At 36.4% G+C, this 19,086-nt stretch overlaps 1 protein-coding gene across 1 annotated transcript in view; it reads left to right on the forward strand.

The window, feature by feature from the left end:
• pcdh15a (protocadherin-related 15a) overlaps positions 1 to 19,086 on the forward strand; it is a 365,233-nt gene that overhangs the window by 210,191 nt on the left and 135,956 nt on the right. Inside the window, exons 12-14 of the mRNA XM_077236392.1 lie at positions 3,210 to 3,416; positions 5,062 to 5,196; positions 14,881 to 15,030. Coding sequence (XP_077092507.1) covers positions 3,210 to 3,416; positions 5,062 to 5,196; positions 14,881 to 15,030 — 492 coding nt within the window. The remainder of the gene's footprint in view (positions 1 to 3,209; positions 3,417 to 5,061; positions 5,197 to 14,880; positions 15,031 to 19,086) is intronic.

Here is a 19,086-nt window from a genome sequence, read left to right on the forward strand (position 1 = left end):
ATCTTCAGGTGCTGTTGGTTGCACCCTCGTGCCTGGAATTTGCGCCCGGCATGGTTAACGCGTTCCTTCATCCTAGGCCAGGTTATGTTCCCTAGGTCCCCACTAATGTGGCCCGATCTATAGTGTTGCAGGCTTTCTGTCCTCCTCCGTTCCAGGATGCAGACCAGGAAAACACAATTTGCTATGCCCGGTTAGGGCATTGGATGCTTATGTCCACGGAGCTGCCCTGTGGTGTAAATCCGAACAGTTATTTGTCTGTTTTGGACCCCCTAACAAGGGGTCCCCTGCATCTAAGCAAAGAATGAGCAAGTCGGTGGTCGAGGCTATCCCACTTGCTTATGAGTCGACCGGACAGCCTTCCCCTAAGGCTATTCGGTCTCACTCAACTAGGAGTATGGCGGCCTCTAAGGCCTTATTGTCAGGACTTCCTCTTCAAGACGTTTGTGATGCGGCAGGCTGGTCCTCACCTCACACATTCGTTAGGTTCTATTCTCTGGACTTGGACTTTACACCAGGGTCCCGAGTTTTCTCGTCCTAGTGCTACTCGCCCTGATTTCACACTGGAGAGGCACTTCTCGCTATGGTGGCGTTGGTATAGACGTTCCCTTAGCGTCAATCGACGCAACGCGAGTTCCCTTGAAAGAGAACGCCTCGGTTACGACTGTAACCTCGGTTCCCTGAAGAGGGAACGAGACGTTGCGTCACCTGCCATATCTCCTACATGCCTGTAAGCGACTTGTTCAGACCTTACGAAGCTGTCGCGGCTGGGTTTGAATAGGCTTATATAATTCCTGGTTCATGACGTCACCCGCCTCTGACGTCCCGTCACACCATTGGACTGATTTTACATGTGCTTCAATACATCAACAGTATTGGTAATGTATTGATGTACTAAGTTCCCTTAGAGTCATTTGACGCAACGTCTCGTTCCCTCTTCAGGGAACCGAGGTTACAGTCGTAACCGAGACGTTTTATAACTATATTTAAGCTATATTTAACTTAAATCCTGTACTAGACTGCTGCTTGTATGTTTGACTGAATTGTTTGCTTGTGGTTATTTCCTATTGTCTTTTATAATTGCTAATGTTGTTAATTTAAATATTGTTGTTCAATAAATATTATTTGGTATTGAGAAAGGATTGTGATATGGACTTACATTATGAAAGTTACATTATTACACTATTAGATGGCGGCAAAGACAGTCTTTATGAGTGAGTCTCTCATGGGAAGGACAAAGATTTTAGATTTTTTGGATATAATATTATGGACATTGAACTGAAGAATGAATTCTATATCAGATGCAGGAAATACACTCGTTTAGTTGATCTATCTCTCATAATACCATAATACTGTAGCCTACTCTACTTAATACAACAAGCTTCAATGATGCGACTCAACATTCCTTCGTTACTAGTTCTAAAGTGACATTTCAGAATTAGTAATGGAGGCTTGGTCTCAACCGTCAAACTGTCAACTTGAGATTTGAATCCATAGTGGAAGGAAGTAATTCTGCACAAAAGAAGCATGTTGGGATTACCTATGGTGGCCGAATCACAGCCCTGCTGATATACAGCCATATCACATGGATACTTGTGTTATATTACTAATTTAATGCATACCTTCCAGCCAATCAGAATAGAGTATTCAGACAGACCAGAAATGTTTCTTGAGCAGCAAATCACCTTATTGGAATGATTTTTGAAAGAGAGATATGAAAGAGTAATTATGCTGAAAATTCAGCTTTGCCATTTGCGATCACCTTTGCTATCAGGAATGAATTATATTTTAAAATATATAAAATAGCAAACTGTTATTTCAAATTGCAATAAAATTTCACAATATTACTGTTTATAGTATTCTTATCAAATAAAATTAGCCTTGGTGAGCATAAGAGGCTTCTTACCAACCCCAAACATTTGTAGTTGTGCGTAGTTCCATCTAATAAAAAATTATATTTTTATGCTTCTTCAGAGTATCACATCATTAGCTCAGCACTTTTGTAATCAATCAATTTGTCGGGTCTCCCATGAGCTTCATGCGATGAACATGCCACATGCGATTTGAATGCCACACAAGTTTCTGCCTATAGAGCGTTCCAAAACACTTACTTTAGATTCCATATCAGTTCGGATGCTGCCTTTGTAGGTGGTAGACAGCAATTTCTTGCTTTTGGAATAGAGCTTTGTATATTTAATTACATTAAACATGCTGTATCTTCTAATTGAATTGAGAGAGAGAGAGAGAGAGAGAGTGAGAGAGCAAGAGAGAGAGAGAGAGAGAGAGAGAGATAGAGAGAGAGAGAGAGAGAGAGAGAGAGAGAGAGAGAGAGAGAGAGAGAGAGAGAGAGCAAAAGAGATAAATTGAAACGAGGAAGAGAACGCTAGTGTGAAATTATTCTGCTCTGTCATAGATTTGGGTGGAACAACAGTGTAACAGCAGGGGTAATTTAAATGTTTCCTCTGTGAAACGATGCATGACTGTGTTTGTTGTTATGAAATCTTTGTTTCATAATAACAAAGAACGATATGCTATTCTCAGTTAGCTTCAAGCTTACTGAAATTCGAGACCAAATAACAAACAAAACATTGCTGCTGTCAAGATTGTCAGATGTGTGTATGTGTGTGTATTTTAAGTGTGTGAAGTGTCTATTGAGTTACAGAACTGCAGCCTTTCATGGCTTCTTAATGAAAGCAGTAATGGATAGGCTCATAACTGAAATGAAAATATTCCGGGAGCTGTATCCACACACTCCTCTTCAATAAACAAATAGGCCTTTTTGGGTCCATGAATTTTGGACCGTGTTTTAACTGCTGGACTTCAATTAGAAATTAGTGAAGATGAATTAAAAGCCTTTGATGAATTAGATTTTTTTTATATATATAACTTTTTTATTTAGTAGGCTGCACACTTTACAACATGTCTCTACCTTTACAACAGTAGCCATAATGAAAAAAAGCTTTATAAAATATAAAAGCATTTTTTAAATGGCAAATATATATTTTATATACATCTATTTAAATGTACCATTTTTTTTTTTAGCTTGGTAATGTCGGTTTATTTGAACATGGTATGTGTATACCATGGTATTCTTTCAAGTATAGCCGTCATCATTGTGCTTTAATGTTAATACGGATAAGCAGATAACAACCTTAAGTCTTTCTTTTTAGATAATTTCACCATGACAGTTTAGTTTGTTTGTTTGTGAACAGGCCGAGCAGGATAACGGTCACCCTCTTCCTGCCTATGCTAAACTGCTGATTGAAATTCTGGACGAGAACAACCAGGCACCATATTTTCAGCGGCCCTCGTACCAGGGATTCATCAGTGAGTCAGCCCCGGTTGGCACCACCATCTCTGGGATCTCCAATCTCACGGCTCCGCTGGGCATCATAGCACTGGACAATGACATTGAAGAGGTAAGATGTTCTTAACAAAGAAAAAGGGCATTTTCATAGTGAATGCTGCTTCAGTGTCTTGGGAATGCACAGATACATAAAATCACAGATGGTTTCAGTCTCTCCATATTTTTTATATTGTAGCTTCTTCCAGGAGCCACACCAGTAGGTACCAGAGTGATGTGATGTGTTCCCTTTTTTCTTTTCTTTTCTTTTCTTTTCTTTTCTTTTCTTTTCTTTTCTTTCATTCACTTTTTTTTTCTTTTTTCTGTTGAGATGTGTGGAATATTTCTATATAAAGATATACAGTATATCTTTATATATATGTATATCTATACAGTATATATATATATAATCTAATCAAATGAATCACAAATTAATCAAATTTGGCTGAGAAATTACCCCCAAACGATCATTTTAAATAATTATTGTGTTAAATGAGAAAGGTTTCAAATAGATATTCCAAAAAGTAGTATAAAAAAATAAGTATTTTATTTGATCCAACAAAGAATTTATTACACAGAAACAGCCATGCTTTTTTTTTTCAGAAGCTGCATTGAGATATATTTACAGACCATTTATTGCAGCTCAGAGGTTGCATGAATGCTTTGAAATACAATATCATGAGATTAATGGGTTTTAAATTGGTATTAAAGATGGTTTTAAACGTTTTTTTATTTATTATTCAATGGTAACCAAAACCGTTTGGTTCCAATATTCTTATTTTATATTCCACAAAAGAAAGAAAGTCAAAGAGGTTTGAAAGGGTGAGTAAATGATAATAGAATAAAAAAATTGCTGAACTATCCTCTTAATGTTTTTTTTATTTATTAATATGGACCTAAATCGGAAGGCTGCATCCTAGTAAGGCTGCACATCTCAGCCTTCATGTCATAAAGCTCTATCGATGGCTGTCTCAATTTGAAGGGTCCTTTGAAGGCAGCCTTTGTTTCATGTTTTTCATTCTGTCTGTAGGTCTAGGGCAGGGTGGGTGCATAAATGCGTTTAAATATATTTTAACACATTATTTTTTTTTTCCAATACTAATTAATTAAATTAATACATTAAATCGACAGCCCTAATATATTTGTTTAAATTATAATGGCTTGACAAATGTTGTAATGTAAATGCAATGTTTTTTTTCCCTTTGTTGCTATGTTTCCTATTGATAAAGGAAGTTGGGACATTTTATATTGAAAAGTTTGTTTCTTTTTTTAGCCAATAGGCTTTCATTTATGTCAAGGCTTTAGAGTCATTATTTACTACACTATATTGCTAGTCAAAATCTGTGGTAATAGGGCAGATGACCTCATTCCTAGCTAGTATTTCCACAAAGTTTGCATGCAAGATGAGTCCTAAATATATATATATATATATATATATATATATATATATATATATAAATCTAAAGAGTATTATGTTATATACAATTTACACACATTTATACATTCGATTTTGACGTTTGAATTCTCTGAACTTTCAAACAAGCAATTAAATCTGTTGTATTTCTGAAGAGGTTCTTGCATGTCAGAGTGAATGCTGTAGTTGAGTGACTCTTTGGTTTGTTTATGCAATATGAGGATTGCGTGACAGCATGAGGCTTGTTTGTCGTGCTCATGTTAATGTGTAGTAATGCTGAATCACCTCTCGTCTTTGTTTTGTGAAGACAAAAGATCCTCAGTTGAAGATCACCCTGAATGGATACACCTCCATCTTCACCATCTCGCCCGCTGGCATCACACGTTACCTCACCCTGTTGAAACCAGTGGACCGAGAGATACAGACGAATTACACTTTGACGGTAAGATACTGTACACACATTTACCAGGCTAAATGAACACCTCCCTTTGGCCTCTGTTTGTTTTATAGTCAACTAATTATATTTCCTACTTGACTAACCCGAACCAGTGAATCGCTCAAACATATTGCATTTCATCCTAAAATCTAAATCTTGTATAAAGAAAATAAAGCCCATTAAATTGTTTTTCTTTGTAACATTATTTTTATGACAATTAAGAAAATTTTCTCTCTCAAATTCTCATTAATTCAAATTGTTCTCAGCAGTGACTCTCGCTTCTGTATCACAGACATTTTATATCTATATTAGAGTACATTATTTTGTATTATTATTTAATTATTCATTTGTATGTCTTTCTTATTTAAATTGACATAAAGATGTATTAAAGGTATAGCGGAGGATCTTTCCGAGTTTTAGAGAAGACCCGCCCTCTCCAATTTTTTTTAAAAATGCACATGCGCCTATTAAATGTGTTGAGTGACCGAGGACTCAAGACATGATATGCAATGGAGAAGTAGCTTGTTGCATTTGTGTAATAAATACTATGGTGAACACATTGTAATTATCGAAAATGAACATAAAAGGTTTTAGAATATTTCAGCGTGATACCATATACCATTTGGTCATAAGGCTACTTTAGACAAATTGAGATGTTTACCGTGTCTACGCGGTGCATGACTTGTGCCAGGGCTAGCATCACTAATCATAGCTTACATTAACTTTTACTAGCCGTGAATTTAAATAAAATTCTCCAAATAGCATGACAAACTTTACCTGTCTAGTAGAATCTTCGCGACTGCGGCATCAGTGGGAAGCACAACCTGTGCTTTTAGCGCACGCCAGCGTGTGAAATATTCACCCAAAATCACTCTGGTCTTGTTTCTATATTCTGCGGCCTTTCTCTTCTTATCATACACTTCGTATAAATGTTTTCTATTTCGACCCTCAGCCATTTTCAAAGGAATGGCTGAAACCGTAACTCATCACACATAATACACCTTAAAGTGCGCATGCGCAGAAGGGACGAGCACGTACGACGGCCTTACGTAAACATATCACCAGAATGATTGACACTTAGGTGGACCAATAGTATAGGCTACCCACCCGGAAAAAGAAAATCCTCCGCTATACCTTTAATGATAATATCCATCTATAAACATTTTTGATTAGAAGTTTTTGTTTTTGTTTTTTTTGGAATGAGATTTTTGGGGAAAATTTACTTTATTATCATGAAAATATTGGAGCAAACAACAAATCATAGTGGTCCTAAAATCAGCTTCATGAGTCCCTGTCAGTCCTGTTGCTTTTCTCATTGAAAATGAATGACTGGTCACTTTAGTTCTGTCTCTTCAGTGTCCTCTTGAGATTATTTACTGCTCTTCTAAGACATAGTGTGCGTCACAATCTGCCCTGTGGTACTTCTCCGGCATGAGGAGCATCTAATTTAGTAACAACAGGGAATGTTCTTACTTTAAGATTAATATGTATGTCTTGAACATCAAGTAATCAGCATGACATCTCTTCGCTGTGATGAACAAAGCAAGCCGATTGAAACGATGCTGTTTGTTCATGTGAAGTGTCTCTTCAGGACTCTGTCCATCGATCAAATCTATTGATCTGAGATTTGGGCTCAAGTGTCTTTGATCTTTCAAGAATCCCTGATCTCGAAGAAGCAGTTAAAAGACAGCGAGATCACACAAGGACCATTTGAGAGCTGTGTTTTGATCATTGTCTAATCTGAGAGGTGGGGTTTGTTTCTTGGACCATTCACTGCAATGGCATGTTGAGACAGCTTTGATTTGGGGGTGTCCCATTTGGGGCTCATAAAAGGATGACATTAGGAGTAGGCGAGATGACTAAAGTATCATCATCTATCCTTCTATCCATCTATCTATCTGACCTGTTACATGAATATAACTGAACAGTTTCAGAGTCGGTATACAGTCGACAAAACCAAATAAATGGAACCCGGTTTTGATCAGATTCAGCAGGTTCACAGCGCTCAAACGTTCTTTTTCAACACAGGCTTTGATCCAGAGTTTATGATTAACTCTAGAGTGTTTGCGCCTGAAAGATTGTCTTCTGCAGCGAACTGCCAATCACACGGAACATGGAGAGTGTTCGTTTGAGTCGCTTCTTGTGAGAGAGTCGGCATAATACACAAGATTAAAGCCCTATTCGGGTTTTACAAGGGTAGATGGAGTAATTTCATTTTACAACAGGATGTCTGTAATAATAATGGCCAATTCACACTGTATAAGATACTGTATCTCAGTAGAACTAGCAGAAGCTGGAGGGGTAATTTGATTAACGAACCGTGTCATCTTCCTGTCGTCATGTGCATGTTATGTTGCTTCATGATATCATGTGGGCAAACACATAATGACTATTTGGTCATAGGCACTTACCTAAAGCTAAAAGAAGTTTCGTGCCCCTAACAAATGCTTTCAACCTTCTTTTTGGTCTGAATGGCATGTGGAAAACACTCATGTGTTTCACTTGTATTTCACTTCTCCTCTGAATCAGTGTCCAGTATGTGGTCTTGCCGCAGACTTGTCCCAATGCCTAGAACGCAACTGAATGCTTTTTCAAGCGCCTCAATAATTGAAAAACTGGAAATGACGGAATATTTACATACATATTCACAGCAGGTCTAATTCGCACAGGATTAGTATTAGTATTAGCTGGGGTCATTTTTCCAGACCCTCTCATAGAATGTAAAAGTCAGGGAAGGGGAAAAGGTGTTTGTCAGTAAAAGGGAGGCAGGAGAATCGTGATGGAAATTCAAACTTTGGCCTTTTAGGATGTCAACTGTCCAGCCGAACCCCTGAGACAGGTTGCGTGTGAATGATGTGACCACTCACAGCCATAATCTTTACTGACTATGGGCCCTATCATGCACTCAGCACAATGCAGCACCAGGCGCGAGGCAAGTGTTATTTGCTAGTTTCAGCCTGACGCAGTTATCGTTTTCTCATTCTGCACCACGTTATTTAAATAGCAAATGCATTTGCGCCCATTTGTACGCCCATGGGTGTGCTGGTCTGAAAACGAGGTGTGTTGTTGGCGCATAGCTATTTTAAAGCAACTGAAATAGACTGTGCCATTGACCAACTGCAGCCTTATCTAAAGTCAATTGCGCAGTTTTTGTTATTTGAAGGGCACATTAGTAATGTGCACCTATAGGCGGATGCAGATTGCGCGTAAACTGCTTATTACACACAGAGGGAGGCACAGCAGCACATAAACTAGACACATATTACAAATAAAAGGATTACAATGTAAAATAATATTATTGTGTGAAAATTTGAAAATTAAAACACTTTATACCCAAATGTCAAAAAATGTACTCGAATCAATGAACAGCATTTATGAAGCTCCATTCTTACAGATAATTAACTAAAAAAAGTTGTTTTAGTGTTTAGTTACCCTTTAAATTCAATGGAATTCAATGGCACCTGGTGGCTATTTTTGGTACTACACCTAAACAAAATCTCATGGGAACTTCAATTTTTGTGATATCAACTTTAAATTTGGAACACAACTTGGTTAGATATATAGCTTTCATTTTATAGTAATTTTATAGTAAAAAATGTTTAGTACAATATGTATTTTATACTAATATATATATATATATATATATATATATATATATATATATATATATATATATATATATTAATAAAGTATATTTGATTTACTGTAAATTATAACTTCCATTACTTTTTCATACTTTAATTTTTTAGAGTGCTTTCACTTCAGTAATAATCTGCTGATTGTTTTAGTTAAAACAAGACCAAACTTAGGTCTATATTCCAAAGCATTCTTGAATTAAAACCATTTAAGTTTGTATAGTGCATTTTAATGTCAATTATCAAAAGGGGGGTGACAGTTAAGGGGTTAAAAGAGTGCGTAATAGTGCCTATTGTGCGTAATGATTACTGAGATAGCACATTCGGACGGGACTAAATCACTGAGAAGCTCTGGTAATAAATGCTTTACCCCACCTCTCCATGTTAAACTAATTCCGTCCGAATAGGGCTTAAGAGATTGTTATGAAAATAAATCATGAATTTAATGCATTTAAAAGACAAGAAAAAAACAGGAATGTTGTATAAGGCAGCTGAAATAAAATATCTGACTATTAATGCAAGTGAATCAAATGGATTTATTTAATCAATATTTTATATACATGTAAGCATAGAAATGTGAGGGGGGAATGACATCCCCCTTGTTGAAAAAAATGACAAAAAATATCCCCTCTGTAAAACCAACATCCCCATAAGATTAACAGTGTTGTGTATTACGTAAAACTAAAATGAAAATTTCTAATTCTCTATATGATAATTAATATATATATAATCACTGTATACTTAAAAATAGTGTGTATATTCTATTAAGGACATTTTTTTAAAAGAAAACTTGAGCAGTTTTGAGGCTTGAATTGAGGAACCAAAATTAAGGAAAGAAGGCTACTTATTTATTTTAAGAAAATTAGTTCAATCATGCGGTTTTATTTAAAGACACCATTTGGTGTGATTATTAGTTCCCAGCATGCTTTGCATATGGCTTGAAAAGGAGAGTGTAGGAGCCTAATTTTGCTTATGTTCAATGACAATTATTGCATTGTCATTGTACGTGTTTTTGAGGTAAGGGAAACATCTGTTAATTTTTAATGTTCAGTTATGTTTGACATTTGAAAGAGTTTCTGTTATTTTGAAGTTTTGATTGTTACCATTGTGCAGAAGAGTTGAGCTTATTGTTATCTTGTAGATAGCTGCATAATAATAACACAATTGATCAATGAGCAATAGCTTTACTAATGCCAATGTCGTAACAAGTTTGTTCCTACCTGTTCTGTGCTGGCAACATGCAGTCTTTTAATTGTACAATATGACTCAAAGTCATATACAAACAGGTCATTTACGTACACTCAAAATTACACTTTTGAGAGTCAGCTTAAAATAAAAAAAGCACATTTCACTAAATATTAAATTCACTGTGTAATAGACTAAATAATTTAGGAGATTTGACATTATTTATTCAGGTAGATTCCATTAAAGAAATAAATAATTATATATATATATATATATAGTCAGAATTTCAATCAGACCCATTGCCACAAGTATTCATCCCTGATAGATATTTCACGGTCAACTGTAAGTGGTGTTTTTGGAAAGTTTAACTATTCAGGTACAGTAGCAACTTGGCCACGAAGCAGAAGAATGTAAAGTCACAGAGCGGGGTCACCGAGTGCTGAGGCGCACAGCACATAAAAGTCGCCAACGCTCTGTTGATAGCCAATACTATTTTCAATTTAGTGTATGTAATTTTAATAAAAGTTAAGTATTAATTGTCAAAATATAATTATATGTAATGCATTATTTTTTTATTATTATTATTATTTTTTTTTTTTTTTTTTTTATATATTTTTTCATGTAAATCTAAACTTAAACTTACCTAGGTAGCCACTGAAACTGGCTTTGTGGAATAGGCCACTGGCTTTGGCCAATCATAATATAGAATTTCAGGGTGGCCAGTCAGATTTAACTTGTCTGGACACACCCCTGCTCACTGTGAGATCTTGATACATTTTACATTTATTCATTTAGCTGACGCTTTTATCCAAAGCGACTTACAATTGCTATATTTCAGAGGTCGCACGCCTCTGGAGCAATTAGGGGTTAAGTGTCTTGCTCAGGGACACATTGGTGTCTCACAGTGGATTTGAACCCGGGTCTCTCACACCAAAGGCATGTGTCTTATCCACTGTGTCATCGATACCCATTGATGATCACCACCCACCACCCCATTGATGATTTAGATCCTAATATTCAGCATTACTCCATTTGAAAGGCTTAACAAAAGTCTGCTTATTAGCACAAAACAGAGACCCAATCACATTTAATATATATATTTTTATGAAGAACAAACAGGCTGAAACAAGCACATTAAAGAAAATTTGCTATATAGTCCTGCAGAGAGACCAACATAATCAAAGTCTACTTCTCTGCAGTGTGATTTTAAAGGTAAAGTTCGTCCACAAATGAACTTCTGTTATTATTTACTTTATTCCATGGAATACAAAATAATATGTTTAGCAGAATGCTTAAGCTGCTCTTATTCTGAATGTAATGGTGACCAGGAGCTGTCAAGCTCCAAAAAATAAAGTAAATGGTGACAGACTTGTCTTTTTGAGTGAACTATTGTTATTAAAGGTCTGTTTTTTGGAGTGCGGGTAAATTGTTCATGCAGTGTGTTTTTTTTGGCTGTGAGTGGTCACATCATTCACACACAACCTGTCTCAGGGGTTCGGCTGGACAGGTGATCCTCTGACAGGCCAAAGTTTGAATTCCCATCACGATTCTCCTGCCTCCCTTTAACTGACAAACACCTTTTCCCCTTCCCCTCATCCTCTGATCCTCCCTCTCTCATTCAGCACAACTGGCTGGAAAGACATTAAATGGAGAGCAAATGGACACTGATTCAGAGGATAAGTGAAATACAAGTGAGACATAATTTTAGTCACCTGAGCTAAGAAAGAGCTACTTTTGAGGAAGAATTTTCCTCTGGGGAAATCGAATACGTGTTTTTTTCTTCTTCTTTTTTTCAGTGCCTGTTTTTAACCTTGTTTTTTGTTTTTTTCTTGTTTTTTTTCATACTTTCATGTCTATTCAAAATCAATTAGGCCATGCAGGCAGGGGGATCTGTGTAAAAATGCTCTATAAATGACAGAAAGAGGGCTGCAATTGTATGAGGCAAACGCTGAAGTGTTTCTCACTATCCCAGTTTTGTGGTGGAAGTTATTGCAAGGGAAATGTGAAGTTTTTGATCACTGTGAGATAAGATGACACTGTCTTTCATGCTGTCATGCACTTGAACTTTATTCTGTCTCTTCGATTTCTCTTTATTCTTGTACAATAATATCCCTTTTGATTGTGCTTGATTGAATATGTGGCAGCGCTGGGATAGAGCACTAATCTGAAGTACTCTCATATCATTTTCAAAGGGATTCTGGAACAGATGGACAGCTGAAGAGCTTATTGTAGAGCTGAACTTACCAGTGTTATTATAGTTAACTAAAACTAAAACCATAAAAAAGTTACTTGAAATAAAAACATTGAAAAAAAGGCACTATATGCAAGATTTTTGGATTAAAATATCTGAAAACCACTTGAACCATGTAACATATTTTGTTGACTTGCGTACTTACATTATCCTAAATATTTCCAATAGTGTTTAAATCCAGAGAAAACAGTTATTTTAGTGTAACGACCAGTGTAATTGCTTCGCCGGTAAATGATATCATATCCATCATGAAAACAGCAATGTAAAATTCCCAGGCTTTCGGCCCTGCCCTGCTTCATACAACTTTAATACATTCTCTCATCCATGAACATGATTTCTGCCAGAGTTCCATCTGATTTCTTTCCATCGGCTGTAGAGGTGAAGACGACAACTCCCATGATTCCACGCTAATTGTGACCATAAATGATGGAGTGTTTAAGTCTATTTTGCTGCTATGTGAAAAAAATCCATCAAAACGCGGCGGCGTGTTTGTCAACTACAGAGGGTTAAAAGACGCTTTAGTGCTGCAAGTAAGGGTACAACGTCTGCCACAGATACATCAGTTGAGCTTCTCTTTTGTTATCTGCTCAAAGGGGGCATTTTGGCTGCATTTATAAAGCGCACGCCTCTCACTCTACGATGGTTACTATTTGATCGCGTTATCAAAAACGTCATTGTTCGGTCAAATTCATTCGGTCTTTTTTCTTATTCGAATAATAATTTCGGTTGCCGAACATTCGGTGCATCCCTATTATACACTGTTCTTGAACATTAAACTTCATTAAAGCAAACAGAAAAGTTCCAATTATATGTTTTATATAGTAGCTATGATGTAAACGAAGGGCAAAGCTTTGCCTCCACTAGCCTGCTAACTAACATTACAGTATTAATGTAGTGTTTACTGTAGCTTTTGAAAGCTCTTGCTTTCGTAAAAATTCACCGCCTCCTAGGAAAATTATCCTTGATTTTGGGATCGATTTATTTTTTTAATTACCATAGTTTTCTGACAAATATGATTAAATGATAGATAACATCGTATCTATAATCAATAAGAAAATTACCAAAAAACATACCTCGCTGAAACATCATGTGAAATCCGTGCTTGCAAAGTCCATGCTTGAAATCCATTCTGCGCAATTCTCTTGTTTGTTAATATTGTTGGGGTCTATAATTTGGGCTTGAATTGGTTTGAAATTGACTCCATCTTTAATTATTTACACCAGAGCAGACCACGCTGTTATAAAGTAGCGTAACATTCCCAGAACACGAGCTAAGCACTGCCAATCACAACACACCGGGCCAGTTCACCAATCACAGCACATTTCCTATTTTGGAAGGAGGAGATTCATCGAAACAGGAAATAAATGCCGCGTTCAGACGAGACTGGGGAGAGAGGAGCTGTAATATGTGAAAAATAATGTGTTTTTTTAACAATCAAGCATGAAAACATATTCTAGTACATCCCAAAATCAAAACTTTGTAAAAGTGCATAATATGAGCCCTTTAAGATTAAATCCAGCCAGTGGTCAATAACAGAGAGTGTTTAATAACATCACACTTGAGCGGTCACCTGCCTAGGGTTATTGCAAGTCCACCTGTATATTGGCCAAACTGCTCTGGAGATCTTGCTGACCTGGAGCTGTTCTCCAACACAGTGTGCAAAGCTCTCCTTTCCTGCTCAAACTGAGGAACCGCTGGGCTTTGGTCCACATTTACTGCCACGAATCTCTGGGGGAAAAGCTCATGGAAATGCAAGCCGAGGAACAACGGAGTAACCTACTGCTGCTAGCTCAGCACTTTGAGTGCCTTTGAAAAGAGCGCAGTGGGAGACTCTGGACAAATGTTTACTGTGGCAGTTTTAGCCGATAATAACATTTGTAAGCTGTCCCATAATACTGAGAATTTGTTGTATGAAATGCTCACATGCTGTGCCATACACCAGATACAGATTAAATCAAATCAGCAGGTCCATATAAAAGCAATACACAGCAAAAAAAAAAAAAAAAAAAAAAAAATACATTAATAATTTTCTTGGTTTCCAGAAAAATTACAAAAGAGAATTTGTTGTATGAAGTGCTCACATGCTGTTCCATATGTCAGATACAGATTAGAACAAATCAGGAGGTCTATATAAAAGCAATACAACAACAACTTTTTCTTGGTTTTAATCAAATTTCAAAAGGGAAGAATATATCATTAATTATGTTATAAATGTATAATTTTTTAGAAGTTATTTCAAATTATATGTTATTGTATAATGATTATATAATAATATATTAAAATTATACACAGTATATTTGTGGTCACACTTTAGATTAGAGTCCAGTTCTCACAACTAACTACTGTATTAACTACAACCTTTACCTCAATAATCTGCTTATGAATAATTAGTGAGGTTAACGGTAATTGTTAAATTACAGCATTGGGTAGGATTAGGGATACATAATATGGTCATAGGCATTAATATGTGCTCTATAATTACTAATAAATAGGCAATATCCTAGTAATATGCATGCTAACAAGCAACTACTTAATAGTGAAAATTGGACTCTAAAATAAAGTGTTACCATATTTATTTATGTATTGCTATTAAAACTATTTCATTGTTTTTGTTCAAAGCTTGTGGCATCTGATGGTGTTCAACAGAGCAGACCCGTGACGGTGGACATCCTGGTCATCGATGCGAATGACAACACACCCACCTTCACTCAGGTGTCCTACAGTGTGGAGATCTTCTCTAATATGCTACCTGGAGAGACCGTCCTGCAGGTGAGGACACAGGACATCAGTAAAACTGAGAAACCTTCACATCGCTTATGAGAAGCCATTTATGAATCACTTATTCATAGCAGGGTGTTTGTTGAGAACTCGTAATGTGATTTGGAGTGTGAAATGAACTCGGCAAAATGTTTGTTTCATTTATAACTGAGGATTCTGGTCAAATTACTGAGTGTGATTTAACAGTCTGGAAAGTCAACGTCATTTTTTCCCTGATAAAATAAGTACAAAATACATTGAAAAATGACGTGCAAACAGTAGTTCAGCTAAATGAACATGAAGGAGTGCATGCAATAAAGGAACCTTTTAAAAAGGAACCGGATTATATGAACTGCAGCTAATGAACTGGAGTGACAAACTGCAATGAGTCATACTGTGATCTGTTCACATCTTTAACCTTACGGAAGCCAATTCAAATGCAAAAATATAATTTTCCCCCTGAGGTCTCTTGTAGATTATTTGTTACCCTACTAACTTAACCACATGCTTTAGTTTTGTGACAGTGCTTTCAACAGTGTAGCATTTCCAGTAGTCTCAGCCTCAGACTTTACGCGAACTGACCATTGGCTGAACGTCTGATGCACAAGGTGCACAAAATAGGAATCACTTCAGGAGTTTTGTCATCTAATTGGATGGATTCTCCACCATTTCCAGGTCGCGTTCTTTAACCGTTAAATGGATTAATGTTTCGCCAATCATTATTACATATTCTTTAGCGACCCGGATCTATATCTACCATGGATGGGTTTTTACTTGTCGCGATAATATAAAACTCGTTGGATATTAGAGTAACAATTACAGAATAATGAAATAAAGCATATTTTGTTATCTTTTGGAGCTCGGAAGGGTTCAGTTTGAGCAGAAGTTTTATACCATCATCACTGTCCTCGTCAGAGCTCATTTCCCAGTAAATTCAACATCTGGCTCATATTCACAATCTCAAACATATTCTCAAAACTATCATTTTTTAACATCTTCAAAATCAATATTTTGATCGCTGACAGCTTCTTCACCAGATCCACCATCAAGTGACGGTGACACTAATATTTGATTGTGTTCGGTACTTGCTCTGCAGTAAATCGCTGAGCCATTTCGAATTTGCTGATGATACATCCTGTTCTTTTGTTTTCTGCCTGCGGTAACTATGAGTGAAACGTCCCTTCATCATTGTGTATCAGACATTGCCACCATGTGGAATAAATGGAATTATTCAGTCATTGTATATTCAGTTATTGTTGTGCAGAAAAAATATACTTACACTGTTACACACCTCAGGTCGTTAACGACACTATACAATTTTTACAAAAATGATAGGGAAAACAGGCATTCTTTTATAATTTAATACTTTTTTCCTTGTTATATTGTTTATAATGAATTGATTGAGGAAAACGAAGAATGAATGAGGTGGAGGGTAGTGAATGATGTCCCGGGTCACTAAAGACCCGGGGTATGTGTTTAATGGTTAACGTTCCGCCTGGAAACAAAGCCTTTTTGATGCCAAAACTCCTCTTTGTTGTATCTAGCTTTTTCTTAGTACTTGTTCTGTAGCTAAATTTTTTTTTTTTTTTTTTAGCTTCAGCCAAGTTTTTTTTTTTTTTTTTTTTTACACAGTTGACACTACAGGAAATAACCAAACTCTGTGTGTATAGATCAGGATTAAACTCTCAAAAGACAAATGACAACTGCATTCATCAGCATTGTGAAAGTGGTTTGTGTAGACATGTTGGGCTGACAAAAAGTGGTCCAAAATGATATAAAGTGAACATAATGTGTGCCTCTCTGTCTCTCAGGCTACGGCATATTCACTCTCTCTCTCAGTAACGATTCTCTCTGCTTTATTTTTGCACTCTGGTCATGTTCTGCTCCGCCTGTGTTTGTCTCATTCTGTCACGGCTGGGTCACAATTCAAAGGGAAATCAGACACATAAAGGCTTGTAGTTTCTCTTGAAATCTACATCCTGTTCTTTTGTTTTCTGCCTGCGGTAACTATGAGTGAAACGTCCCTTCATCATTGTGTATCAGACATTGCCACCATGTGGAATAAATGGAATTATTCAGTCATTGTATATTCAGTTATTGTTGTGCAGAAAAAATATACTTACACTGTTACACACCTCAGGTCGTTAACGACACTATACAATTTTTACAAAAATGATAGGGAAAGCAGGCATTCTTTTATAATTTAATACTTTTTTCCTTGTTATATTGTTTATAATGAATTGATTGAGGAAAACGAAGAATGAATGAGGTGGAGGGTAGTGAATGATGTCCCGGGTCACTAAAGACCCGGGGTATGTGTTTAATGGTTAACGTTCCGCCTGGAAACAAAGCCTTTTTGATGCCAAAACTCCTCTTTGTTGTATCTAGCTTTTTCTTAGTACTTGTTCTGTAGCTATTTTTTTTTTTTTTTTTTTTAGCTTCAGCCAAGTTTTTTTTTTTGCCTCTCTGTCTCTCAGGCTACGGCATATTCACTCTCTCTCTCAGTAACGATTCTCTCTGCTTTATTTTTGCACTCTGGTCATGTTCTGCTCCGCCTGTGTTTGTCTCATTCTGTCACGGCTGGGTCACAATTCAAAGGGAAATCAGATACATAAAGGCTTGTAGTTTCTCTTGAAATAACAAGCTGCCCGGATCCTTCTGAAATGAGGTCACAGGTCACAGCTAGGTCACCCGGGTCACTTGGATGTGTTTTATAAGCCATTTTTGCTGCCCTGGAGTGTGTGTGTGTGTGTGTGTGTGTGTGTGTGTGTGTGTGTGTGTGTGTGTGTGTGTGTGTGTGTGTGTGTGTGTGTGTGTGTGTGTGTGTGTGTGTGTGTGCGCGTGCGTGCGTGTGTGTTAATTTTTTCCTTACCTCAGCACTCCAAGCAGCTAAAGGCATGCCGGTACGGATCAGTGCTTCTGGAGAGATTGCTCAATAATGTGAGCCGTGAATGGAGGTGGCGCTTTCTTATTAGCAGGACTTTGAATGAATTACCCTTAGGGTGTATTTATTGCCCCGGTGCTTTTAAAGATGATAACTTTCGGAATTAATTGTTTACATCTAAATGCGTGTCTTTGAAACTAATCAAACGTGTTTAGTCTTTGATCTGGACCTTTGTGTTTGATAATTTATCCTGAATAATCATATTATGCTGCTTTTAAACCTTATTAATACTAAGAGTCTAATCTGCATTTTAATAAGGATGGATGGATGGATTTTCTGTTATGGTTGATTTGAAGTAATGAGTGTAGAGTTTAAAGAAAGAAAAAGATCAGCAAGTAGAGCTAACACCGCATCTGTAAATATTATGAGAATACGTCATGGTATCAACCAAGAAAAAAGTACCAGGCTTTTGGCCTTGTACTGTTGTACTACCATGGCTTTTTAACCTTACACCTTGGGAATACTATGGTATTCAATAAAGTACATTCAGACACAATTCTTTATCTGTAAACATGAAACACATTTTAATTAAAATACTTAAATGCATGAAATTGTTTCAAATAAATAAATTAATAAATGGACAGGAATTTTCAAATCTTGATACATTGATAATAAGAAAACAAAGTGTGTGTGTGTGTGTGTGTGTGTGTGTGTGTGTGTGTGTGTGTGTGTGTGTGTGTGTGTGTGTGTGTGTGTGTGTGTGTGTGTGTGTGTGTGTGTGTGTGTGTGTGTGTGTGCGTGCGTGCGCGTGTGTGTGTGTGTAAATGTATATGGTAATGGGTTATAATATATCTTAATTTAAATCAATTTAATTTAATTTAAAATATATATATATATCTGATCAATTTACTTGTACAAACTTATGGAAGCTTGTTTCCACCACTGAATAAGAAATATTAAAAAGGTAATTGCGATTTTTTTATCTTACAATTTTGACTTTTTGTCTCAGAATTGCGAGTTTATATCTCACAATTCTACCTCAAACTCACAATTGTGTCAGAATTGCGATAAAAAAATTCACAATTACCTTTTTTATTTTTTTGTTAAGTGGCGGAAACAAACTTCCATACAAACTAGTACAAGCTCTATAACCCCTCAAAAATATTAAAATCGGAGTACATTAG

Source organism: Siphateles boraxobius, unplaced genomic scaffold, assembly GCF_051911475.1.
Source record: "Siphateles boraxobius isolate OS27281-9 unplaced genomic scaffold, OSU_SipBor_1 20, whole genome shotgun sequence".
In the NCBI taxonomy this organism is placed as follows: domain Eukaryota; kingdom Metazoa; phylum Chordata; class Actinopteri; order Cypriniformes; family Leuciscidae; genus Siphateles; species Siphateles boraxobius.